At 37.3% G+C, this 26,684-nt stretch overlaps 1 protein-coding gene across 1 annotated transcript in view; it reads right to left on the bottom strand.

Moving 5' to 3' along the window:
* Positions 1–401: 401 nt before the first annotated feature.
* Positions 402–26,684, bottom strand: part of col11a1b (collagen, type XI, alpha 1b) — a 66,741-nt gene continuing 40,458 nt past the window's right edge. Inside the window, exons 32-67 of the mRNA XM_043224154.1 lie at positions 25,380–25,433; positions 25,175–25,219; positions 25,025–25,078; positions 24,879–24,923; positions 24,729–24,782; positions 24,066–24,119; positions 23,591–23,644; positions 23,365–23,472; positions 23,108–23,197; positions 21,418–21,471; positions 17,925–18,032; positions 17,299–17,406; positions 16,717–16,770; positions 16,420–16,473; positions 14,659–14,766; positions 12,208–12,261; positions 11,939–11,992; positions 11,509–11,562; positions 11,310–11,363; positions 10,235–10,342; positions 10,080–10,133; positions 9,587–9,640; positions 9,443–9,496; positions 7,056–7,109; positions 6,427–6,534; positions 6,157–6,210; positions 5,992–6,045; positions 4,795–4,902; positions 4,601–4,654; positions 4,197–4,232; positions 4,054–4,107; positions 3,665–3,914; positions 3,429–3,541; positions 3,249–3,317; positions 2,522–2,755; positions 402–2,153 (exon numbers count right to left, since the gene is read on the bottom strand). Of these exons, the coding sequence (XP_043080089.1) occupies positions 2,007–2,153; positions 2,522–2,755; positions 3,249–3,317; positions 3,429–3,541; positions 3,665–3,914; positions 4,054–4,107; positions 4,197–4,232; positions 4,601–4,654; positions 4,795–4,902; positions 5,992–6,045; positions 6,157–6,210; positions 6,427–6,534; positions 7,056–7,109; positions 9,443–9,496; positions 9,587–9,640; positions 10,080–10,133; positions 10,235–10,342; positions 11,310–11,363; positions 11,509–11,562; positions 11,939–11,992; positions 12,208–12,261; positions 14,659–14,766; positions 16,420–16,473; positions 16,717–16,770; positions 17,299–17,406; positions 17,925–18,032; positions 21,418–21,471; positions 23,108–23,197; positions 23,365–23,472; positions 23,591–23,644; positions 24,066–24,119; positions 24,729–24,782; positions 24,879–24,923; positions 25,025–25,078; positions 25,175–25,219; positions 25,380–25,433 (2,865 nt within the window). The 3' untranslated portion in view covers positions 402–2,006. The remainder of the gene's footprint in view (positions 2,154–2,521; positions 2,756–3,248; positions 3,318–3,428; positions 3,542–3,664; positions 3,915–4,053; positions 4,108–4,196; positions 4,233–4,600; positions 4,655–4,794; positions 4,903–5,991; positions 6,046–6,156; positions 6,211–6,426; positions 6,535–7,055; positions 7,110–9,442; positions 9,497–9,586; positions 9,641–10,079; positions 10,134–10,234; positions 10,343–11,309; positions 11,364–11,508; positions 11,563–11,938; positions 11,993–12,207; positions 12,262–14,658; positions 14,767–16,419; positions 16,474–16,716; positions 16,771–17,298; positions 17,407–17,924; positions 18,033–21,417; positions 21,472–23,107; positions 23,198–23,364; positions 23,473–23,590; positions 23,645–24,065; positions 24,120–24,728; positions 24,783–24,878; positions 24,924–25,024; positions 25,079–25,174; positions 25,220–25,379; positions 25,434–26,684) is intronic.

The raw sequence follows: 26,684 nt of genomic DNA, 5'->3' as shown, positions 1-26,684 counted from the left end.
CTTATCCCAAAAAGTAATTTCCTATCTCAGACCATTAGTTCAGGGTCACTAAATGCATGGCTGTTAACATCCAAGGCACTACGCATGCAGGAGCTCATAGCCGTGTGTTGCTCATCAGGTGAATTGCCATAGCCAGTTTCTGCTCCAGCAGCTCAATAATAATTCCTGCATGAGCTGTTCACCTATAGCTCCATGGCAACATCAGCTATTAAAGAATCTGCGAATCTCTATTCTAGATTGAAGTATCGTTGAGCTCTAAACTACAAGATTTAGTAGAACGTCAACAAGACATGCTTCAAAAACCAAACATGCTTTACATCCAGTGACATTATGTGAGTGATTTTGAACTGAAATGATAAGTCTTTGTTAGTTTGAGCAAAACTGAAACAGAGTAGATTATCTACTTGAAATGTAATCGATCATTTATTCCAAGTTTTACATAAATTATAAGTATGTTACACAGATGTGTAAGTTCTGAGTCTATTGTCATATATTTGAAGGGTTTTCAGGGACACAGACAGAACCGTAAAAACAACGGAAGCATAAGAAAAAAAAAAATAAAACAATCGAAACAAATCTTAAGTATTACAGAACCACAAAACCTGAACACATTTCAGCACAGAAACCTTAAATATGAAATGAAGAATGCAACAAGCTTTCGCACATACAGCACAAGATAAAAGCATGACTGAGGGAACCACACAGATGCGATTCATACAAACAGTAAACAATTATCCATTTTAATACAATACTGTCCAGAATCTGTAATATCGATGAAAAGCACCTCAAAATAGTCGTGTCTGCTTTAGATATAGAAGGGTTAATTATATCACTCACAAAATAACCAAACAAACGTTTAACAAATAGTCTTTTTTTATTTTAAAATTCCCTGCCTTCAAATATATAAACTTGATTTTCTAACCAAGGCTCTGTATGTACAGGGTTGAACATCTTTGAATTGGATACGCCTTTTAAGAGATTGAGGTATAGTGTCAAGAATATCAATCTGACATCAAGTTACTTTTCATCAAGTTTCTTTAGTATTGTAGAGTCACTGATTACCACAGCATCACTGCTACCACTTGAGAACAACAAAAAAGCTAGTGGAAGACCAATAATCCTTCACTAAGTCAGACATGCCCATATATTAGTGGACAAAAAAGGAAACTTCAAGTGCTTAAATTGGTCAATATTTACAAAATGGATACTTTATAATTACAAATTTGGATGGTTTGAAATGCTTGTTTTATTTTATAGTTGGCAGGGACACTTGATTGATTGACATCTTGTGAAGAAATCTGTTGCACCGTTGGTTTTCGAACATGAAAACAACAACAGCAACAACGACAACAAAATTCTAAAGAAAACACTCTTGATAGTTACCAATATTTCATCAAATCAATTTTGATGCACATGCAAGATTTAAAGGCAATCATTAAAGAACAGTATTGTACAAAATAATAATTACAGTTTTACCAAAAAAAATGCACTTTCGATAGCACCTTTAGTGTTTGGGTGTTTACAACAAGAGCACACCACTGTGGTTGTCTTGCTCTGAGCAGCACCTGGAGGAGGATCTGTAATGGATACAGGAACGGGATTGGGAGTTAATTGGACTGGGGCTCGGGGGGAAGGACTGGGATCAGGAGTAAATGGTGCTGGGATTAAGGTGGGAATGGGACAAAACAAAATAAGGCTTAAGAGTTCAAGTGGAGAAAAAAAAACAAGTTTGGAAAAGGTTCCTACAGGCTCTAGAGTGGTGAGATGGTAAAGGAATGGGTCCTCCTCCTTCTCCTGAAAGTGCGCCATTGTCCACCAGGTAGTTCATGTCTTCTTTCTGGTTTATTCCAATTGCAGGTTTCAGTCGTTCGATGAATATTCCATTTCCGATTGCACAGTGCGGATGCTGGTGTGTGTGTTTCTGGCGCAAGGAGGGGACGGGCAGGGGGTCTCTCGGCTGGCCACACTCCTTGACCTTTGCCATAAAGGTAAGAGGGGGGTGTCCTCTAGCCGAGGAAGCAGACAGGGCCTACCTCAAAGCCAAACCTTTGACTGGATTCCCCAAAGTCATTCAACATGACGTCGATGATAGGCAACTGGTCGATGCGAGGGGTATTAATTTCCATCACAGATTTAGAATATCCCTGCTTTAGCTGAAAGAGAAAGAGATGAATTGTGTTATAAATGGTTTAAGCAGAATTATACTGTACAACAGCGAGTTCTTATCATCTAATTTGATTGGACAAGCGTCAAGAGCTTTGAATATTGTTAAACATGAATAAATACTATAATAGTATATAAATATTGCTCATTTAACACTAAATCACTTAACACTTAACATCTTAAATAATTGCACTTGTAGCATTTAATGCAACTTATTCCATTTACTATTTTGTACAAAAAAGTATTTAATTTTTAATTTATTTAGGCAAAATAGCATACACAGTATCTGCCAATTGTGATATCAGATCATCTGTAATATATACAGCATAACCAGCAAACCGATGAAGAGCACTCTCACCGAGCAGCCATCTGAAAGAGTCTTGATGAAGGGGTTGTTGTCATAGGACATTTCCTCATCATTAGAGCCTAAGAAGCGTAGTGCCTTGTCATAGTTGTCAGCCTTGGCGTCATACCAGGCCACAGACTGATGGCATATGTATGTGAAGTTCTGCCGGGCAGAAGAGCTGAGCAACTTGAGGAACGTCATCTGGACTGAGGTTATTGAGCTCTCCTCAACATCCACATAAGACAACTGAGACACAGGGAATAGACGGATCAAACATCTGGCCTAAAGAACAACTTTGAAAAACTTTTCTTTTCAAGTATTGCAGGGAATCATTAGAAATTGAACGGGTCTTGTTTCTTGTTCTTGTTTACAATTCTTTTAGTACTTTTGAGAAAGAACCTTTTAATAATTAGTCGGTACATAAAAAGACTAAGACTGCTTTAGTAAGCAATTTAAACTGACAACGTGAATACAAAACTGAGCGCTGTGAAGGTACCATTCAGGCTGCATTAGCAAAAGAACTCTGATATTTAAGGACAGTTAAAAGAAACCAGTTTTATAAAAAAAATAATCCTTTCCTTTTTTTCTTCTGAAACCTGAAACATTCTGAATAAGAACCATTTTTTTCCCCACTAAACTACTGTCACTCTTCAAGCAATAGAGACATTCACGACCAAATTGCTCAGCTATGATTCAAAGTTTATGAAATTTATAATGCTAGAGAAAAATGGACACTTACAATTTTTCCACGCTTAAATTCACTGAACCAAGATCCTGGGGACTCCTTTGGCCAGTTTGATATTCTAACCTGGAACAAATGGAAACCGTGATCAAATAATTCTCTAAGATAATGCAGTTCTTTATTTTTGATTTATATTACTACCAATCATGAGATTTAGCAGAGATGAGCCCCTCTTACCCCTGAGGATTTCTTATCAGGGTAAAAGCAAGTTTCTCCCCCTGCAGTGAAGTTACAGTACACTTTGAAGGCATCTCCCATGCATCCCATATTTGGATCGATCCAGTAATGTCCTGCAGTTAAAAAAACGTTTGTTAAAATTCTCTCTCTATCTGTTTTATCCTTAATTACTAACTCTTGTTTACCTCAGACAGACTCTTAAACGCCTTATTTATGCTAAAGTAAGTTTCTCTCACCATCAGGGAAGTCAGGCTGGCTGAGCTGCAGGTCTTTGCAGGTTCTGGCTGGGTTATCCTGGGTTCCCAGTGGGAACTTCATGCGTTCAATGTCCTGCTTGAGAGTGTTGAGGGATCCAAACACATCCTCCATTCCCTCCATACCATAATCAATCATTCCCGCTGCCTCGTCATCCTGCATGTCAGGTGACCTCCGAGATTTTTTACTTGTCTGGATGGGGAGGGGCTGAATGATGTCACCAGCTGGGCCCTAGTAACACAAAATCAACAATAAATCACTCACAATTCTGTAGGGTAAGCTTCAATCCCAGTGGAGACATAAGCATGTCAATTTGAAATTTCAGCAATGCAATCTGATTTATTTTCAAGCAATATAATATTTTTCTTACAGGAGGACCTGGTGGTCCAATCAGGCCAGGCTCTCCCTTTTGGCCAGCAGGACCCTGAGGAAACAGAAAACACGCTTAAATGAAACCGGAACAAATATGATCCACCTTAATAACCATGTGTAATAGAAAGGTTCAGCACTTACACTTGACCCTTTCGATCCTTTCTGTCCTTGTGTTCCCTGAAGATAGAGACAACGAGGATCGAGCAAATGTTAGGGAGGTAAAATGTAATGTTTACATGCACAGTGCATCAACTCGACTGTCACGATCAGAATAAGATTGAAATCTGAATTTTGGGTCACACACAGCACTTTTCTTTTAGTGAATGTAAAGCATTCATATAATAAAAAAAGTGATTGTAAAAAAATAATAAGAAGAAACTACTACATTACGGCCCAAAATAATTACAATTCAGTGGAGCATCTTCATGTTTGCCAAAAGAAAATAGTACCCGAGCAGCTTAATGATATCATTCTGAAGAATATTCCTAATAGCTGTGGAGCATGTAAATGTCTTTTTGACCAGAAAAAAAGGAAAAACTGCTTACAGGAATACCAGGAGGGCCTGGGGGACCGAGGGGACCAGGAGAACCAACAAGACCCTGCAGTCAATAAAACAATTCATATTTTTTTATGGCACACCAAAACATATTCTTAAATAACAGCACCTATGAGAAGCAGACAAAAGCACACCCAGATCCTGAACTGACTCAGTTGTATGTAAAGAGCACATGTCACTCACAGCATCACCCTTGCCTCCACCAAGTCCCTGAGGTCCCTGCAGTCCTCGGTCGCCCTTCTCTCCAGACTCACCAGGAGGACCGATCAGACCAATCAGACCTGGATGACCCTGGACGAGCGAAGGGAAGCTTTATTACAAAGTCACAGATTTTAACAGCATATATGTATATGTCTATATTTCGCAAATGCGAACATACAGTCAGAGTTTTCTGATAAACTTTTGATAGAGTGTAAATTGTATTTAACCCAGAATCTTTTGCCAAAATGTTCAGTGGAACAATGGCATGCGTTGTTCAGTAAAAGGGCCAATGCAAATCTCACTTTAAAGACTGAAATGGGAAACAATGCACTAAATAAAAGTTGTTTTGGATCATTTGCTAACACAGTCCACAGTGTGTACAATCTAAATCTTATTAAAGTAAATAAATCTGAGAGACGCTCATGTGCTATTCAACACCTAATATTTACAGCCACAGCTACTGTACTTGCCCCTCCAGAATATTAATACTTCACATCTCAGCAGCTCTCCTCTCATAAAACAGATTTACAGATGTATGCTGCACTGATTATGTATCGCTGACAGAGTAATTATTGTCTGACACTGTATTTAATCTACAGCACTGAGAGCTTGTTTATACCTTGTGAAATAGAGATGCCAGTCAGACCTGTTGCTCTCGCATCTTAAACCTTCAAGTTCAGCATTATTGTAAATATACCCAGTACAACCCAGTACAAAGAACAATATTGTAAAATATTACTGCAATTTTTTTATTTGAATATATAACTACATTGTACTCATTGTATTGAGGTGGGATACTGGTAAGGTTAGGGGCAGGTTTGGTGGTATGGCTAGGTTTAAGGGTTGGTTAAAGTGTAAGGTATGGGTCAGAAGTCATTCTAAGTAATTACAGAAATGAATTACAGATATTATTATATGCAGGTATTGTTTAAAATATAAGTACAATATAAAGACATGTATGTACACAATAAGTGCATTGTACCAAATGATTAATTTAAATGTAAGTACATAGTAGTTAAGTCCATTTAATATAAAGTAGCACCACAAATAAAATATAGAATATAAAAAAAGAATTGATCACGCCATGTTTATTTAAACGATCTGTTGACATGTTCCATTTGCACTATTATTATTTATGTGCTTTAGAAAAGTGCTGGTTAAATACTAGTTAAAACCTACCTTCTCACCCTTAGTACCAGGGTCACCTTTCAAGCCAGGAAGGCCAGGAGGACCCTAGAATTTGAAAAGACACATAAATGTCACAGTCTTTAGGGAAAAGCCACATTGATGGACATTTATTAGTTTAAATGAGCTACATAATGGTGCCTGATTGTATCTTCTTACCAATGGTCCAGGAGGACCGTCTTGGCCAGAAGCTCCAGGAAGTCCCTGCTCACCCTGAAAGAACAGACAGAAACCAGAAGCCCATTAATACATACTGTATTAGCAAAAATGAATGCACGGCACATATACTCAAATCTACTGACTAGACAAGGAGAACGATTCAACTTGAAAGGCTTAATTTTTTAAATTAAGAGATTATTGTGTACTGTTCTGCTCAGTTGATATAATTATCTAGCAATTTAAACTTTATCAGAGTTTACAAATGCATACCACAGGCCCCGGGATGCCACGTAAGCCCTCAGCTCCAGATTTTCCAGGAGGCCCCTGGGGGCCCACGGGTCCAGTTTTGCCTGTTGGTCCTTCAGCACCGGCCTCACCCTGCGTGATGTAATATATACATAAAAAATACAGGCGACATACGACAAAAATCCAGACAGGGCGAATGGGAAGCGACATATAATAGTTGCTTTCTAAGCTGAAATAAATAAAATCGATTTGAAAAAAAGATTTTAGTCATTTCGCTGACAAGCGTTTTCAAAAAACAACTTTGATATCCATGTTAATGTGGTAAGATGAATTGGATCAACAAATCATCTTGAAGAACAAAAGCTTTTAAGGGGGGAAATATAGATTTCCTGTCACTTCCTGTGATTGAATCTGTAGTATAAGCTTAACTTCTTGTGGCATCCAATTAGGCTTTCTCATGCTCAGATCTTTCAATGAGGATTTGAACAGGCAGGACCGCTAAATGTTGTGAGGAATTGGACTCGACAGACAAAAGCATGGACAGATAACAAATCAAGCTTTGAGCAGGACGAACGATTTACGCTGCAATACAAATGACAATCATGTTGTTTGGTTGTTCGGGGTGCTAGCTTAAATAACGGAAGCTATCTTACCTTTGCACCTTTCTCTCCTTGTCTGCCTTCTGTACCAGCTGGGCCAGCAGGACCCTTTAGGAGAGAAAAACACAACTCAAAACCTTTAGAGAAGATATCTATAAAGAGCCATCAACAACAAAAAAGCAATGCATCCAAATCTACCATGGAAACTAGGTAGTGTACTTTCTTTTTTTATCAACACGACGCTATATTTTTGTTCACCGATATCTCACGGAAAGCAAAAACATGCTCCGGAAACCACATATAAACACTTTACTACCTCTTATGTCTGTGATGACGTCTATGTTCTGCTACTGTTAATGCACTTTTGAAACATTTGCTAACATAGATCATGATACTCAAAAACAAGACTTATATTCATACAAAATATTCATTCTGAAGTGAATATATCACATTTTTAAAATGTTTGTATATTTTGGAAAAGACAATACTAATTAAGACATTTTTTTTTGAAGCGAAGGCATTAGTAATACTAATGGCTAATGGCTTGGGCAGGCATCCAGGTATTTAGCATTAATGTCCACACATTTGAGAACACTATTAATATGATTATTCAGACAAAATAGCAGCTTGCGGAAGACTTAGTGACGGTATTGTTTTCTCAGCATGAGAATGAACACAATGCAGGTTGAAATATGTTTCACAGAAGTCCACGATCAATATGGGTGTGCACATTTAGATTCAAGACACACAGAAGGCCGAGGGCTGCCGAATGAAGCAGATTCACGCACAGACATACTTAAAGTTTTAAGTAAGGCGGGTGAAAATGGAAAGCCCCGAAATGCATTTTTATTGCTACTAACATCTCTGCTGATATGAGAAAATTCCATTTTTCACTCTAAAAGCCTGAGCAATTTCTTTAATTTCTTTCCTGACATATACATATGGCAATAAAACCCACTGAAGTGAAATTCTCAGCTACTGAAAACTGAAAGTTTACTGTGGTAAATACATCCGAAGATGTGTTAGAGCTAAAAGTGTAATCAAATCTATAAGCCGAGTGTTGAGGATGGCTCCGCAGCTGACAATGACAACTTCATTTCCTTTCGGCTATCACTTTACCGTCACAGTGCTGTCATTCAACCCACTTTTGGTCAATATTCTATAATAGAACTGTCTAAATGTCAGCCTCAGCTCAACTGCTTTTAAGCAAATCAAACTGATGTGAGGGGCCCATTTTTTTCCCTAACAGGAATGCCTTTTCCCAAGCAAAGCGTGCACTCTTTACTCACTTGGGAACAATTTACTGAGGGAAGACCCAATAAAATCCTGACTATGCTCTCCTTTTAAAGATTTATTGTTTGTGCAGTTTGGATCTGTTAAAAATAAACGTGACCCATAAAACGCGGGCTACTTTTAGCATGAATTTACAAGGAAAGCTCATAAACCTATTTGAAAATGTTGGTCTCAGCAGATAGAAGGAACAACAAAAGGGTTAATGCAAAAAGTATTATACACCAAAGATTTGGTACTTACTACAGTGAGTATGTTATATATATATATATATATATATATATATATATATATATATATATATATATATATATATATATATATATATATATATATATATATATATATCCACATTTATATAAGTAACTTTGCAAAAACATATAAACTATTTTTCATTCATATGCTTGAAATATGAACTGTGATGTCCGACTTGTAAATTATTCTATTAAATTAGTCTATTATTTAGAGTTATTATTTCAATGAATGCATCAAAAACATCTGAACCATTCACTTTGTTTACTTAAGCATTGAATCATTAAGTCGAATAAAACAATCCAGCAAACAGTCCAAAAACACTGATACATAAGTATGTGGTTCTTTTAGATGCACATGAACAAACAGAAAAAAGGTTTGTAACTATAGCAACGGTAGGATCTCTGCACACTTTCTTTTAGAATCACCATTAGCCCATAACACATTGTACCTGTTTCATGGTGCATCATAAAATTGTGTGCATTTCTAAACCAGTTAACCAGTTGACCAGACTAACCAGTTGCCCAACAGTTGTCGTCCTGTAGGCATAACATATCTGAAATAACAGATCACCACAAGACACATCACCTATTCTTCCAATTTCAGAAACGAGCAGAGACCTGGTACATTTTAATTTAAAAGTGTATTTTTTATTTTTTGTTGTTGTATTTTTTTATATTTAATCAGATCAAATCAAATACAAATAACTATGAATTTAAGTGTCTCTTCAAGTAGCTTAAAAGTACTTTTTATATGAATTGTAACTTTTCAGATTGGTGGCTTGTCTGTAGTTAAACTGTTTTAAAGTTATGAGTAGCTTGTAATTTGGAAAGCTTTTAAAGTATATTTTCCAACACTTAACCAAATGAACCAAACAAAGTGCCTGGTAAAGTACTCACTCGCTTTCCAGGAGGTCCTGGGGGACCAGCTTCACCAGATGGACCAGATGGGCCCTGGGGTGAAAAAATCCAGTGCATTACTAGCAAGCTTCATAATGTTTGAACATAAAATATGATTTTCTGTGAAAGTCGACCATCACTCACAGGCTGACCGGCCTCTCCATCATCTCCCTTGTCTCCGGGAAGGCCATCCAGTCCCTGTGTGAAACAGACCATTACATCACAACATTGCTCTAAAATTTCATTTCCATCAAGCATCGTATTATAGTTTCCTCGCAACATTTGTTTAATACGCTGGATGTTAAGACTGTAACTAATAACTGTTTTGACAACTTGTTGATTACTTATTTGATTGATTTCCTACACCTTACACAATGTTTTCCCTTGAAAATGTGCACTGAAGCCTATAATATATGCTGTGCGCAAAAAAAGGTTGCTTGAGTGGAAACCTGGGCGCATGAAACTACATGACTTTTTTTGAAATGTTTATGTATAAAGTGCTTTGGAAAGGAGTTGCACACTTTTTTCCCCTCGCTTTACTGCTTGCTTTAAAATGCATTTGTTCCCCACAGAAATGGCTATTTTACTGCTGCATAGTGAATAAACTTGTGTTTGAATGTCTCCATAGTGAACTTACGCCTGCTCCGGGCTCACCAGGAGGACCTGGATCTCCAGGGAAGCCAATAGGACCCTAAATTACAAAAAAAAAAAAAGTGATGGATCAGTTCAGTTATCATATAGTATTATTTCAGTGTAATAGCTTGAAGGGTGCTTTCTGAGATGGAGACTTACTGGGTTTCCTTTGGGACCGTCGTCTCCAGGGGGTCCTCTTGCACCAGCAGGCCCTGCAGCTCCGGGAGGACCAGCTTCTCCTTTCTCTCCAAGCTCACCTTTGAATCCCTATGGAAGACACAACAGCCATCAAGTTTGAGTTTAACTATAAAATGCTGGCTATAAAGGCATTGCAATGGCTAATTGAATTTCTGAATTCATTTTGATGTAGCCAACTGGGTGAAATGCAATCAAAATTTAGAATTTAATGAATAGAGAATTAAACTGAACTGAAATTCATAGTACTGCATTCATAGTATGTGTAACATAAGCGTAAGGAATTTTGCATTAAACCACTAATACAAGCAAAAAGCTTTAGTCCCAAAAAGCATTGAGAGCAACAGACAAACATCAGCATTTAAGATGCTGATATCACATAAACAGGTTTGTGCAGCAGGCGGTGGTTGAAATAATGTCCCTGGGTGAAAAAGGATGATGATAGCAGCAACCATCTGGAATGCAAGTGATGTTCACTTCAGCATTTATTTACTAGAGGAAAATATTCACATGGATGGTCCAAAGCAGAGTGACGTCAAACGAATCCACAACAAAACACTAGATCAGTCTTCACCTGCCTGTGCTAATGATGCATGGTACTCGAGAATTAAATGGAAGAGAATTGTTGAATAAAGCTATTTTTGTTTTCTTTGTGCACAAAACCTATTCTTGTAGATTCATAAACGTATGATTATGGTACCACTAACGTCATAGGGCAATTTTATAGATGTCTTTACTACACCTCTGGGCCGTGAACTTGATAGTATCGTCTCTGATTTCATCAGAATACCTTAATATGTGTTCTGAAGATGAATGAACCCTTACGGGTTTGGAATGACATGATGGAGAGTAATTAATGACAGAATTTTCATTTCTGGGTGAACTATCCCTTTAGAGGCCATTAGCTTTATGTGTTTTAAGAAAAACAAGAATTTATGTAATTGAGCTCCTTGAATGTGAATAGATCAGCCACAATTACATGCAGGTCAGACAAGTCTGGTAAACACTCAACATATCTTAAACTCAAATAAACACTTACTACTGAACCAGGCTCTCCTGGTGGTCCTGGATTACCTGCCTCACCGGTCTCACCCTGAGGGGAAGAGATGAAGGGAAACAAGCTCAGTTTTACCTAGATTTAATTACACCATAACATCTATACACATTCATCATGATAACTACAACACATATTTATGTACATTCATGTTTTTACAAAGATTTATTCAAAAAATACCCACCTTTTCACCATTTCCACCCATTGCACCGATACCTCCAGGAGGGCCAGGAGCACCCTGTTAATCAAGTAACAACACTGCTGATTCAAATCTTTCTGATGGGGTTTCTATACAAATTAAGAGCTTTATATCTGAGTAAAAATGAGTTCTCTTTAAGTGAAAAGATGTAAATCACTGTTACTCTTTGCAATAAGTGGAACTGTGCGCTGTGATTGGTTGAGCAAATGTATCGCATTCTACAGAGAAGACTGGCGTTTGGCACAATTTGGAAAAATAGCGAGAAAACATTATAGAACATGGCGGATATCACATTTTGTAGAAAAAAAAATTAAAACTGACTTTTTAATACCGACCACCAGATTGAGGATTCTTAAAATGGCATTTTATTTCTCTTTGGAACCAGTCTCCTCAAATATTATACAGTTAAACTCACATCCGCTCCACTAGGACCTTGAGGACCTCTGGGACCAGGAGGACCAGGTGGACCCTGTAAGAAAAAACAACAACAACAGCTTGTCAAACAATGAAGATGCTAAACTCTGGAAGATTCAATGTCATAACCAAAAGTTGCTGAATTATTCTGACCTACTTATAACAAGAATTTGCACATCTTTTTTGTGAATCAGCAAACTTGGCTGAGACTAATTATGACAAAAATATAGTAACCACTGCATTTTGACAACAAGGATGCTACGAACTCACCATTGGGCCGACGTCTCCATTCTCTCCTTTCTCACCTGGTGGTCCTGGCAAACCCTAGAGGAAAACAGGCTTTACATATTAATCAGGCACGACTCCAGTTTACATAATAGTTGACCTATTACAATTTCAAAAATGCTAAAACCTTCAGTAACAAGAGAGGATACGTTAATGTTTCCTCTTCCCCCATAAACAACATGACAATTTAGAATAACAATCAGTCTTGCAGTGTTGAATATTAATATTATACATTTACAGCTCTGAGCCATCGGGTAAACACTATTAATCAAATAACAATTTTTGGTAATTAGCAGTAGAAGGAACCTCATGGCAATTAACGCATTTGCATTTGGGTCCCTGCGAATCTGTCATACCCGGTGTCACTTTGAAAATATGAAACACAAAAAGAGGCAAAGCTTGGCAAGCAATTCATTTCGCAATATAATTGCGCTTGACTAAAGAGGTTTGAATGTTACTCAGATCATTATCACCAAACAATACCAATAGACATCTCTCCATTGTTCATAGTCAACATCTGTAATTACAAAGCTATTTTGGGTCATTGTATTTAGCAGACATGCTCTTTGGTACCCCGCGAACGCATATCTTACAGCTTATTGTTGTGATAAACGTTGTGTTACTATAATAGGACCGAAGTGATATTTCACAGCCATTTTGAGGGAAACAATTTCCTCAACTGACAAAACAGCTTATATATTATATTTACAGTGGGTTTTGAGAAGATAATGAAAAGTCTCCATTCTAATAAAGTCCAATTTCTTCTTATTAGCAAGTTATTCAAAACTTGATAGGAAACAAATTAAGATGGTTAATTTCTTGGGATCAAAAACCATTATCGTGGAGGATCAGTGAGTGGTACTAACAAGGAGACGCAGAACACAAACAAGTAGCACAGTTGGGATGAATCACTATTCCTATTATCTTTGATTACCAGTCAATTGCTCTGAGTGACTGTAATATTGCTGTGTTGAGCAGCAGCCTCTGTTGCCATTTGAAAATCACCCCCTCATTATTCCCATAAAGGTGAAGGGTGTAATTTCTTTTGATTGTTTTTTAATACGCAGAGACATCTAAAGTACCAATTTGTGGTCAGTAGATTCTTTAATGGTTTTCACCAAGGCTGTATTTATTAGACTCAAACAAATCATAGTAATAAATAAATAAATAAATAATAAAAGTGTCGTGAAATACTATTACATTTTAAAATATAGATAGTTCACCCCAAAATGAGAATTTTGTCATTAATCACTCACTCTCATGTCATTCCAAACCTGCAAGACCTCCGTCCATCTTCACAACACAAATTAAGACATTTTTTTTTTAAGCTATCAGACCCTCCATAGACAGCAACACAACTAAAATATAGAAACGCAGGTCCAGAAACGCAGTAAATACATTAATAACACAGTCCATGTGACATCAGTGGCTCAACTTTGGTTTTTGCGACACTACAAGAATACTTTAAATACAAAAATAACATAACTTATTCAACCACTTTTTCTACCCCGAGTTACGTCTTAGACCATTTTAGAGAGCAACATCAATGCTCGTTCATCTCCAAAAGGGCAGAAGAATTATGTTATTTTCGTTTTCTTTGTGCAAAAAAAGTATCCTCGTAGGGTTGAAATCTAAGATTGAGCCATGAACGTCACATGTTTTACTAAATATGTAGTACGATGTATTTACTACGTTTCTGAATCTGGGAAAATTTCATATTGCTGTCTATGAAGGGTCAGATAGCTCTCATATTTAATAAAAAATACCTTAATTTGTGTTTCGAAGATGAACAAAGGACTTACGACATGGTTTGGAATGACATGGTTTTCATTTTGTGGTGAACTAACCTTATTTTTAATTAATATTTTTTCATGTTTTTCATGATTATTTGATGAATGCAACATTCAACAGAAGAGCATAAAATAGAAAAATCTTTACTGTCACTTTTCATCAATGTAGTGCATCCTTGGTGAATGAAAGTCATTTTTTTACACTCATAAATAAATTCTTCTAACCTCAAACATTTAATTGGCAGTATAAGTAAACAATTTCTAAGCTGTTTCTCTAAAAATGGCTCAACCAAAAAAAGCTGAACCTGGGAAGTTGGAGTGAGACTTGATTGTCCGACCAATGGCAGACAGGAAAACGTTCAAAGAATCCTTTTGAAAAGGAACTTTGAACTTTTGCAAATCCAATTGGTGGCGCTATCGGCACAAAAAAGTACAATTCACCCTGTAAACTGAAAGTGACGGAATCAATCAGCCAAGTTTAGAACACCATAATTGAATCCAGATTTTAAAAATGGCTATTGCTATCCTTGCTCAATTATTCTACTTCAACAACATTTAACAGTGGAGCTTTGCCTAATTTAAATAACATGCTTGCAGCATATCCATAACAGGCGTGTTTAGATTTATGTAACGATGATAACTGTACCTGCAGTCCAACGGGACCAGGAAGACCTGGGAAACCACGGGGCCCCTCGTCTCCTTTCTGCCCAAACATACCCTGCTGACCTCTGGGCCCGGACTCACCGTCACTTCCCTACACAAGAAAAAAAACAGTTAAATGATAACACACACCGATGGTTAACATCTGAAACTGATACAGACTCCGAAGTACACGGTAAACGGAGAAGTACAATACAACACTCTCTGTACATGCAATTCAACTTGCTGACCCCACAATGTCTTTCATACTCTAGTGTAAGGCGCAGACAAGCATGAAAATGAGATCTACCCCCTGAGACGTCAAAAGTCAAGCTTGAAAAGACGTGCCATTCAGAGGAACGCCCAGGGGAATTATTGAGGGTGAGAATGTGCTGCCCTAATTCCTGACGGTGCTTGCTCTACAGGGTCAGTGGAAGGGGAAAACAGGGGTTCAGCACAGTCCAAACAAATGCGGAATGAAGATGATGTTATTAAAAAAATGCGGGGTATTAGGACTGCCTGTGAGATGAACATGTCTGAATGGCAGGTCACTGCAGGATATGATGGAATGTTTTTATTATAGACTATGAGAGAATGTAGTATTGATGGACCTACAGGACTAACCTGGCCATGATATAATAATAATAATAATAATAATAATAATAATAATAATAATAATAATAATAATAATAATAATAATAATATAATTTAAATAACTATTTATTATGTTGGGGTAACAGATTTATTTAATATGCTCAATGTAAAAAAACAAAAAACAAAAAAAAACTGCTTCAGTGTTTTTTAATTCATTATTATTATTACTGATGTAAATAACTTGTATATGTAAACAATTCAATTAGTAAAAGAAGGCATCTAATCAGTGAATAAAATTAAGCGACAATCCTCAGAATGTATGCAAATAAAGGAAGAAGTTTCAGTCAAATATTGCTTACATTCAAGTGACTAAGATCTTTTAAGGAGCATTACCATCATTATATCATCGAATAGATTTAACGTCTTGCATGGTTCCAAATTTGTAATATCCTATTCAGTAGAAAAGCCAAACAGCTTCCAAGAACTTCATATAACTGCACAGAATAGGTGTAATTATCAGCTTTTATAGAGCTAATGTATCAAGGAAACAGAGAGGCCCAGCTGGGAGTGTTCAGCTTGAGTCATAAACTTTAAATATTCAACTGTGTGCCACCTGGCCCTCACTACTTACTCTCACTGCTGCTTTATCAACTCAGCAGGCTTTCTGACACAGGCAAAACTGAGCAAATGTGAGTAGTTAGTCATTTAACAGACACTTTTATCCAAAGGAGCTTAACACGAGGAGAAATGAAGACCGGGGTTAAACAATCAAGGCGGCCCGATGGAAGACATTTTTACCCGTGTTGACGTAAATGTCACTTTCCCTACCGGGCCAGTAGTTACTGAAGCGTTTTTTATGCCTCGCAAACATAAAACATTTGTTCAAACATTGTTTTTAAGGTTAATGTGTCATCCTCCGCGAGATTTAAACCGACATCCTTCTAACAAACAACCCCGATCACTAACCACTAGGCCACAGCACCCCTGCGCAAAAAGAAACGATCAAGTTAGGCTAAGAAAGCTTAATCACTGAAGATGCTTTTTATGTGTGAAATCACCGCAGTAATAAAAATGATATAGTTGAGTGACAGCTAAATGGAAATTAAATGGAAATATGAGGTGATCGTTTGGGTTTCATCCTGTGCGGCTCGAATGGGAGGTTGTAAGTACTCACAGCAGGACCTGGAGCTCCAATTACACCCTGAGGACCCACTGAACCTGGTGGACCCTACAGCAAAAGACAATCAGGACAACTTTAGGGACTAGTTGAAGAAGCTAGATCTCATATAAAATTTGAACTGCCTAGGATAGTTTGTTTAAAAGAGGGCATAAGTGATTGTAAGTGTAGTTCAAAATTAAACAAATATTAATAATCTATTAATACTGAAATGATAAAATAAACGATAACACTAAGGTTCAATTCAGTTAACACACATTATGTTTTATTTAGAATAAATACTGTTCAACTTACATGTTCGCCTTTGTCACCCTTGCTTCCCTTTTGACCTGGTTCTCCAACTTCTCCCTGTAGAAAAAAAAGTAAAAGTTTTTGAAAATCGAGAAACTTCAAGCTGTTTACAGCATTTGCCTATTTGCCTGGTCATCAAAATTTTCTCAAGGTCACTTCAGCTTCAACAGCAGAATAAAACTTCACTCCAGAGATTTTAATTTAACAGTAAAACCAAGACCTTGGGATGTTTTTGCAATTAATTGATTATTTGGCCCCTCCAACACCATTGCCGCCACAGCCGAAGAGAATAATGTGGCTTGGGACGTGATAAGGATCTAAAAAAGCACTATTCTACATTTAACAGGGCGATAATAGATTCTGGAATACATTAGCCTCAAAGCATGTTTGTTTACTTGGTTTATGTGCAAGTGTGTGCGCGCCTCGATTTCACTGGTTTCAACATTTCACTGTAGCAATGATTTTGTGTCTTGTTCGGTTATAGTGATGGATAAGTCAAAACTATGCATTGTCAGTAATGGTGTGCAGATGTGAGACAGCCGTGATGTTTGTGAATTCTGTAGAGTTTAGAATCAAGCGCTGCACCTTGTCACCGTCCTCTCCAGGTGGACCCTGAGGTCCGGCTGGGCCTGGAAGTCCGACCGGACCTTGGATGCCATCCCGACCGGCAGGACCAGCAGGTCCTTTCTCACCCTGCATGAAGTTAAGAAATAACAGTTTACACACATGTTTGAAAGTGCTGATTTAGAAACTGTTACATCCTATGAGGAATACTTTAATCCGGTTAATACAGACAGGCTGCGCAAACAAGGCTAATGGCAAATCCACTGCAATTAATTAACTGCATTTATACACTATGCAGAGGAAAATGTTCATTATTATTATAGAACCTTTCAGTCAACTAATTGATTTTCACTGTGAGCTGCAAAAGTCTAGATGAACTGTTTTTCTCTGGCCCCTTTTGCTTCCCAAAGGAATCTCTAGACATTAATGCTTTGCTTAATGTATCTACGCATCTGATAAAAGCACAGTGACTAGTTTACTATCTTTAGGGTGAATTCAGGTAAATTAGGGCATTTTTTGCTATCCTTATCAACAAAAAGTGGCCCAATTTACTTGAATGTACACTGTTTCTTTTTCTTATTCTTCTGGAAAGTATACAAGATAACATCAGCATTTAATTTTTTTTTTTACAAATAATGTGCACTTACCGGACCACCCTTCTCTCCAGCAGGTCCCGGGGGTCCTTGAGGGCCATTGCGTCCTGTTAGACCAATGGGTCCTCCTGGTCCAGCTGCTCCTCTCTCTCCTGGTGACCCCTGTGACACGTACATCACATTAAATCTGACTGAACACAACTGGATTTCAGGAGAGATTATTAACCAAATTGCTTTTTATCTATTTATGCCATAAACGTACAGTACTATAATATTTCATAAAATATAATTTATGTCTGTTTTTTTATGTCTATTTTTGATTCCTCGATGAGCAAAAGAAAGGTCTAAAAATCATCTAAAGACATTAAAAGCCTTACTGATCCCAAACTTTAAATAGTTCATTAAATATTTTAGACCTAAACAAAACCTTAAAAAACTAAAATAGGTTCCATGACTTTTCCAGGCCTGGAAATGACAGCTCCAAATGTCACTGATATTTCTAGGTGCTCCAAATATGTGGAAACCGTGTTATTCAGTAATTTGTTTTGGCTCTGAGGAAAATGTTCCCATACAGATCCTTTTTCTGCGCTGAACAACACTATGGCTCTTTTGTATATTACATTAAAGGGGTAGTTCAGTCAAAATTAAAACGTCGTTAATTATGCACCCTCGTGTCATTCGAAACTTGTAATATCTTTGTAATATCATGAGCCATTCATCTTTTAGATTTTCAAATTAAGATTTTTGATGCGTTCTGAGAACTCTCTGACTCTCGGAGAATACTTTTTGTACAAAAAGAAAACTTTTTAACAACGTCATTTTGGAGTTATCGGTTTATAGTATATGGTTTTCTTGTAGCTTTGTAAAATAACAGGTGCAGCTCTGATGTCAATGGATTATTTAACAGAACTCCTTAAGTTTCTGGACGTTGATTGTGTCAATTGCATTGCTGTCTATGGGAGGGTCAGAGAGCTCTCGGAATGACTGAAAAACATCTTCATTTGTGTTCTGAAGAAGAACAAAGGCCTTACGGGTTTAGAATGAGACGAGTGTAAATAATTAATGACAGAATTTTCATTCTGGGTGAACTATACATTTTAATCCATTTCTTGCTTACAGTGTCTGCAGGTCTTACTGCAGAGAGAGTGAGCTCTCTCATAAACTTTCTATCAGAAACAGTCCATTAGAACATCTATTAGCACCGATGCATAAGCGCTGAAGAGAGCTCTCAGAGCTCTATTCACAGTTTACTTAAAGACATCCGGTGGCTTTCGCATGCATGCACATACCCACAAAAACACACACAACAACATCTGACCATTATTAGCCAGCAATAACAGTCGTCTCTTAATTACAACTTTCGAAAAAGATTTTGTATATTTTCAAAGGCACAAATTCACATGATTAAGCACGAACGGTTTCTGCACAGTTCCATAATGAACGGTCCACTGTCACCACGGACTATGTCCGTCATACATCCTACTTATCAAACGGACACAACACACAGCCCTGACTCAATTCTCATCTGATAAACCGCCTCACAAACACACACTGTGCAAACCGACTCAACGCTTTGTTAGAAACTTCTCAGAAGAATTGCACTCTGCTGCCGGTGACTCAATTCAGGCACCTGCGGGAGGCCCATTTAGGCAAAGATAAGATGGCTGATTGGCGTGGGTGGGCCACTGACTCAAAATCCTTCTGATTTCAGAGATTCTTCTCGCCGGGCTGTACAGATGCTTTTTATACAAGAGGGACAATGAATCCCTACACCAATCTTCTTCAAGCTGAAAGGGGCTTCACATAGAGCACAGCTGAAGCTTTTTAGGTTTTAAGCTGTACTGCTGTGCTCTCGCTGCACTACGAGAGAAGACAGACAGTACTTACTTTAATGGGAGGATGTTATTTCTATGCAGAATTGAGTCTCTATTTTACTCTACATTCTATGTGATCACATATACCGACATTTGAGGAGTCAATAAGAACTGCGTTATTAGCAAAACAACTTTTAACATCACCTATTACACGGCTTCGTGGAATACTCGTTTCTGATTGGTCAGTCGCCACATTCCAAGGTTTGTTATTCCTAGATAATAATCGTTATAAAACTAATAACACAGACTCATCTGGGTAAATGCCTACAGTCTGCGCTGTTCACTCGCTGGGAACTTTTTTTTTTTGTGTGAAAACTAAGTTTTAACATTAAAACTCAATTCAGCATTACGAGTACAATTATTTAATTAGTTATTTCATCTTGGTATAGCGGACTTCATACAAATGCAGCTGCAGCGATGACTGTTTTGTAAACTGTAATGGATTAAATGATAACTAACAAACTGGTAAGATTTAGAAACCTTTTTGTCTAAAATTAATATATTTTCCATATAAAATCATTATTTTCTGTGGTGAAATTTTGTTTAATATGTAATAAGAGACTGCACCGTCTCCCTTGAAAGTCCTAGTTTGAACTTGCAACTTCCTAGCAACGGCGTCTTCACTGTAGCTTTGCTTTCAAATATTCAATTTGCTTTCAATATATTGCTTTCAACTCCGATCAAGTTTTTATGTATATTTATTTACTTTTGTGGCAACAAGCCTGGTAAAAAGCGGGATAAGCCCTTCAGTCATATACAAATGATGAACACACATATATACTGTATATATAACTATATTTATTTGAAATATATTTATTTCATGCTAAGGATGCTACATTTTTGATTTTGATTTTGCTACATACTTGAACTCTCATTCTCGATTTATACACGTAAATCTAATTAGATATATTTCATTAAATATTACATAACTTTTTACATTTTTAGAATAGAATTATATTTTAATAGAACAGAATTAATTAACAAACTGTTTCTGAAGCTAAAATGTTAAGTGTGAATATTACAAATATTTCAATTATTTTATAAATTACACACTCACACAATGTAACATATAAATGATTTTGATATTTTTCATATAAATATTTTAAAAAATAAAACATTTCTCTATTAAAATGCTTTAAGTTTTAAAGAAAGAAATATTTTTCTCCTCCCTTTTGAAATATTTCGTTACAGGCCTAATACACAGGTCCAATATTCCGACACTACACAATGTAATGTAAATGTTTCATTAGTATCCTGCCAAGTCAGGCATTTTCCCAAAGTACATTTGATCGCTTTGGCGCTTCGCGGCAGTATCATGATTGCACTTCACAAACCCCACAAGCGCACACCGTATCAAAATCCCAGTACTGTTGACATCCCTAATGACAACAGGTCTGAATCTCTAAGCATATTTCACGTGTGATTCCAATGCAATTACTGACATGGTGACGAACTTACTGATTAGGCCTGACTCATTCGGCGTGATAAGACTGCGTGGGATCAGATCACACATCAAACCGGGCTCTCAGTGCCAGCATTACTGGTCATTAAATTCACCACCTGCTGACTGCGCCCGCTCCAGAATTTGCCTGATGTCACTTCTCTAATAGAGGCAAAGCTTGCAGATTGATCGTTTGCAGCGACAGAGTTTCCATGGTAACGCAGGTACTTACAATAGGACCGGGTGGACCCTGTGGACCCTCGCCTCCCTTCAGACCAGATGGACCCTGTGTGAGAAGGAGAGAGAGAGAGAGAGAGCGGTTTAATTCTCTAATGAGAGCTGTGCTTCAGAATCTGTCAAAGTGGCATCTGAAACTCTGCGTGAGCTTGCATGTGTTTGTGCCAGCGCATGGCAGCTGTTTGTACTATATGTCTCCTGAAAATACAGCCCAGAGTGTTTATACAACTGGCAATCTCTCTATTTCCTACATCAGAAACAAGTGCTGGCAGCGCATTGTCATGTGACGCCAAGGACACGTCACTGTCCTCCCATCTGAGTCATGAAAAACATATGAGCCAGCTAAAAAGTAAACATCAAAACAGCAAGCGACGGCAAAATCAACTGTTGTTTATTGAAATCATACCGCCTTTTCAAACGTGACTTTCAGCAACGACTGATTCACGAAAGGGAGAACTAGAGGAGACTGAAATTCATCAAGAAGGCAGATGCTGTTTCTTATGCTGAAATCAAAACAGTTTTGATTATATTCAGTTCCAGTTTTAAATAGTCTTAATGAAGAAAATCTAGTAGAGACATTTCCAAGTCGCTGTGACATATGCCTGCTCTGAGCTGGACAACTGTGGCGGTTAGTTATATACGAAATCATTTACAAGTTCCACATCTTGCATCTTTGAAAACTTACTGAAAGTAAGTAAAATTTAACATTTATTCGGTAAAACTTTATAATAACCTCATGCCATGGAACTAGCCAAGCATTAATAAATAAATGAATAAATAGTCAATTCATCATTTATAAAGCATCGTCCCCACAGTAATAGGCAGAAATAAGCAATTTATAAATACAGCTATAAATGCTTTGTTCTATGATATGAGCGTATCTATAATGTGTATCATTTCAAAATTAAGAATGATAGTATTAACAAAGCAACTATTTAGGAGTCGTCAATGGTTCTTAAGATCTTTTAGATCTCTATTACTTTCCGTTTCCATATCTGTTTAGAAGATAACTGAACCTTTAAATCTTTTTTTAAATGTTTTTATGAGGCACAAGTAATCCTCACATTAGACTCGGGGGATGCGATTAATTGTTTGACAACACTATCAACTGATCACTAATAAAGTATGAAAATACAATTATTAAACACATTATACGGTCATAAATCAAGATATATAAATAACTGTTTATAAATGATGAATTGATGATTTAACCAATGCTTAACTAATGATTTTTGGTGTGTAGTGGGCACACTATTATAAAGCTACCCATAAAAAATGTCATTTGAGTAACTCTTTTTGTGTCCTGGTTCTTAGCTGTGATACTGTACCAAAAATCAACATTTTCTAAAATGTATCTTCAACAAAAGATTATGTTGACACACAAGTTTATTTCCAATAAACCGTGGACCTTCAGAATCAAAATCTAATTAAAAGGAGTTATTTATATATTCCCGTTAATACTGCAGTACACTTCTCTGCAGTGTTAAAGACACTTCAAAAAGCTTGCTGAATGTCTAAATGCATGTTAAATATGTCAGTTAATCTCCATGAGCCTCGGTCTCACAGTTAGCCCTGTACCCTTTTCTGAGGCATTCATCCAGTGTAAGCATTTGCATGAACAGCAGGCGGTTAAGCAGCTAATGGCCATTTGGTGGGGCACATGACATTAACTCGTTTGTTCTTACCGCTGTGCCAGGAATCCCCCTCTGGCCTGGGAACCCTTTCAGTCCGGCCGGGCCAGGTTTCCCAGAAACCCCCTGAGGACCTGGATCACCCTTCAAGGAGAGAGATGATGAGAATTTAGTCTTCAAACATAAAATCACCAACCTCCCCAGCCGTTAATTGTAGGCCTTACCAGCCACCTACACTTTGTGAAATTGGACCGAACATTATGCAGATTATTCCCAGTTATTACCCTGGAGTGATCTGAAGCGTACCGTACCTTTCCACCTTCTTTGCCAGCAGCTCCGGGAAGGCCTTGCTCTCCAGGGGGCCCTGGTGATCCAGGATGTCCTCTCTCTCCAACAGGTCCGGTTTCTCCCGTAGAGCCCTTTCGAATTCAAACAGGTTTTTTAATTTAACTTCTGGCCACTTCTGGAGATGTTTTATTAGAACAACATGCCGTTTTTTAATTTCTGCTCATATAACAGCAACCGCTAAATGCTCACCTGTGGGCCAACAACACCTCCGGGTCCTGGAGGTCCAGTCTTTCCTTGGAAACCCTGTTTGAGGACAAGCATAGTCATTGTGAGCAAAGTTATCACATTTCTGGAAGCAAACCTGGAGAAAAAGGAAAAACCTGATGGAAACTGTGTAAACTGTACAAAACCGGCCTCTGAAATGTCAGCAGCAATTATTTTCGTTGCATCCACTTTTTGTCCTTAAATCAGTGAAAGTCAAGTGTAGTGTTTTCGACTTGAAAAAAACAGGGGAGACTTTTAAGATAAAATGTGTTTCTCCTTTTAGCACTCCATCTGTCCGACGTTCTTGATTAGAAACAGAAAGATAGACCTGCCAAGAGCAGTGTAGCGCCTTGACACTGTGAGCAGCTAAAAGGTAATACACCACATAAACACTGTCCGCAACATTTATTCCTCTTTCCTCAAGAGACGGAAACACTTATGAAGACAAAACGATACTCACAGTCTCTCCACGCTGTCCAGGGTGACCGGGCAATCCATCCTTTCCAGGAGGGCCCTGGGGGAATTACATAATTAATAGCGATTAAATCACATTTATGTAATTATTATATAATAGACTTGTGGCTATTATTCTTTTAGGTTCTGTGGTTTAATGGTTGCGGCTGTATAATAATTCTAATGTATGGGAGCCTAAACAATAATGTTTTCGCAAATCGAAATGAAAAGATTATTGGAAATTATTAGATAAAAGTCAAAGTAGTGACTATTTGTGTCATAATTTAAATGTTTTTCCAATTTTAAATTGAGTGAAATAAATAATTAGGTCATAATTATGACAAATAAAGTCACCTTTTTAACATAAAAATTCATAATTATGACACAAAGGTAGAAATAATGACAGTAAATGTCAAATGTTTTGAAACATGAGAAAGTAAAAATGAAGTTAAAAGTAGAATTTGTATAAAATGCAGTCATTATAATTTCAAACTAAATAAATATATCATCATACGTTTTATGCTCTTGACGTTTCTCTCACTTTTGACTTTACTTTCACTTACTAATGATTTTCTTATGTGATGGAAAGTAAAGTAAATCGAAAAGTATATTAATTCTATCCACAGCATAAAAATGATCGAAAACATTTAAAATGAATTAAAGCACATACAGGTGGTCCTTTAGGGCCTGTTAATCCAACAGGGCCCTGAGGTCCTTGGAGTCCCTAAAACACAAACAGAGCAACATGTAAGGAAAAGCTATTGACCTGGAAGGTTGACAAATACAACTGAATGGGAGAGTTAATTCAATGATCACTCACTCTCTCTCCTGGGCCACCAGCTGGTCCATCATTTCCTGCTGTTCCCTAAGAAAACAAACACAGTCAAAGGTGCCTGTTAAAAGCAAGCATTCATAAATACCAATAACTAATTAAGTTAAGCTGAATCAGGAGTGACGAAGCCTGACCTTTGCTCCAGGTTTTCCTGTTGGACCTCTGGCACCTCTTCCACCACGAGGACCCTGAGGACAAAGAGTTATTAGTGATACGCCTTGTGCATTACCAGCATATGTGGAAAAAAAGTGTTGTTTTCTGCTTAAAAGATTCGCTTGACATACCGTTGGTCCTCTTTGTCCTCGCGGACCTGCTTTACCGGCAATACCCTACAAAAACAAACAATTGCATTACTATTATTATAATAACTTAGCTCCAAGTTGTTTGTAATCAGAACCAGAGAGGTGCGATAGAAAGACGCCTTCAGGCTGTATCTTGTAAAAAAATAAATCTAATCTTAGAGTGAAATCAAAAGGGCCTCATACATACCCTTCCTCCCTTCTCACCATTGGCTCCAGGGAAGCCGACGAAACCAGTTGAGCCCTGTAGATATAGACAGATTATTAGACGCAGTTTTCAAGGATACGGTGCAAATGACTGAACGCTCACTTCACTTCAGAAGCATCCAATATCCTTCAAAACCTGCCAAAAAGCCTCGCAAAAGTGAGACTGTGTTGACAGGGAGAGGGTGTCCTTGAAGAATAATTCAACATCGTTACTGCTAATGCTAATGTTATGTGGGTGATACTCAGAGGGCAAGCTTTTTGGAGTTGATAAGCATGAGCGGTGTGCGCTTGTTAGCACAAGGACAGGAGACGAAATTGAAGGTCGAATTATTTTGGCAGGCAAAGAATGGGAAAAACGGTCTGTGCACAATGGATACGCATCAGTAATTTACTCCACGGGATGGTCGTCTGCACAGGATAATGGAGCAAATCAAACAGACAACTGCAAACACACACACACACACACACAAAGGAACACTGCATTTTGACCGACAGCACTTTCTCATCACCGCTGAAAGTGAACACTAATCACTCCAGCTCCACTCTGGGTTTTACATTTTTTTTAACCGATACATTATTTAAAAAAATATAATATCTAATTTTGGATTACACACACACGCAAACAGCAGGTGGAGTGTCATTACACACTAACATTAACCCATTAAAACGGGTCTGAATACATTAAAGGCTTCATCAGTGCATAAATACATATCTAAAAATTAAAAAATTAATAAATAAACAAAATGCTAAAACTAAAATATATTGTTTTAAATTATTATGTATAGTATGAAAAATGGCTATTCGTTTTGAGTTTTTTTCTTAATATTACCTTTAACAATACTACGAATTTTAAAAACAACCTTGTGTGGCATATATTGAGAAACAATCTAGTAGTACTAATAGTATTGGTAGTAGTAATAATAATAAACAAACATATGTGGTACGTTTATTAGTTACGAAACTAATACAATTATGAAATATTAATATCAACAATACTGCAAAAAAAAAAAAAAAAATTGCAAAGCATCATGATACTGATATATTGTACATTTGTCCCTGGATCTCAGATAATGAAACAAACAAAAAAACAAAACAAAACATAACCCTCTTCACTTAACAGGAAATAATGATAATCCTCATCATCATCATCATCATCTATCTTTCCACGCTCAGACACTCGCACAGACCAAACTTCAGCTGCAAACCCAGAGCTGAAATAAACAGCTGACAAAGCAGGTTGTACACTACTTCGGCGCCACTTTGCACCACTTGATATTCAAGTAAAGTA

The sequence above is a fragment of the Puntigrus tetrazona genome, chromosome 2 (genome assembly GCF_018831695.1).
Source record: "Puntigrus tetrazona isolate hp1 chromosome 2, ASM1883169v1, whole genome shotgun sequence".
Classification (NCBI taxonomy): domain Eukaryota; kingdom Metazoa; phylum Chordata; class Actinopteri; order Cypriniformes; family Cyprinidae; genus Puntigrus; species Puntigrus tetrazona.
This window is presented reverse-complemented; position numbering and strand designations above follow the sequence as displayed.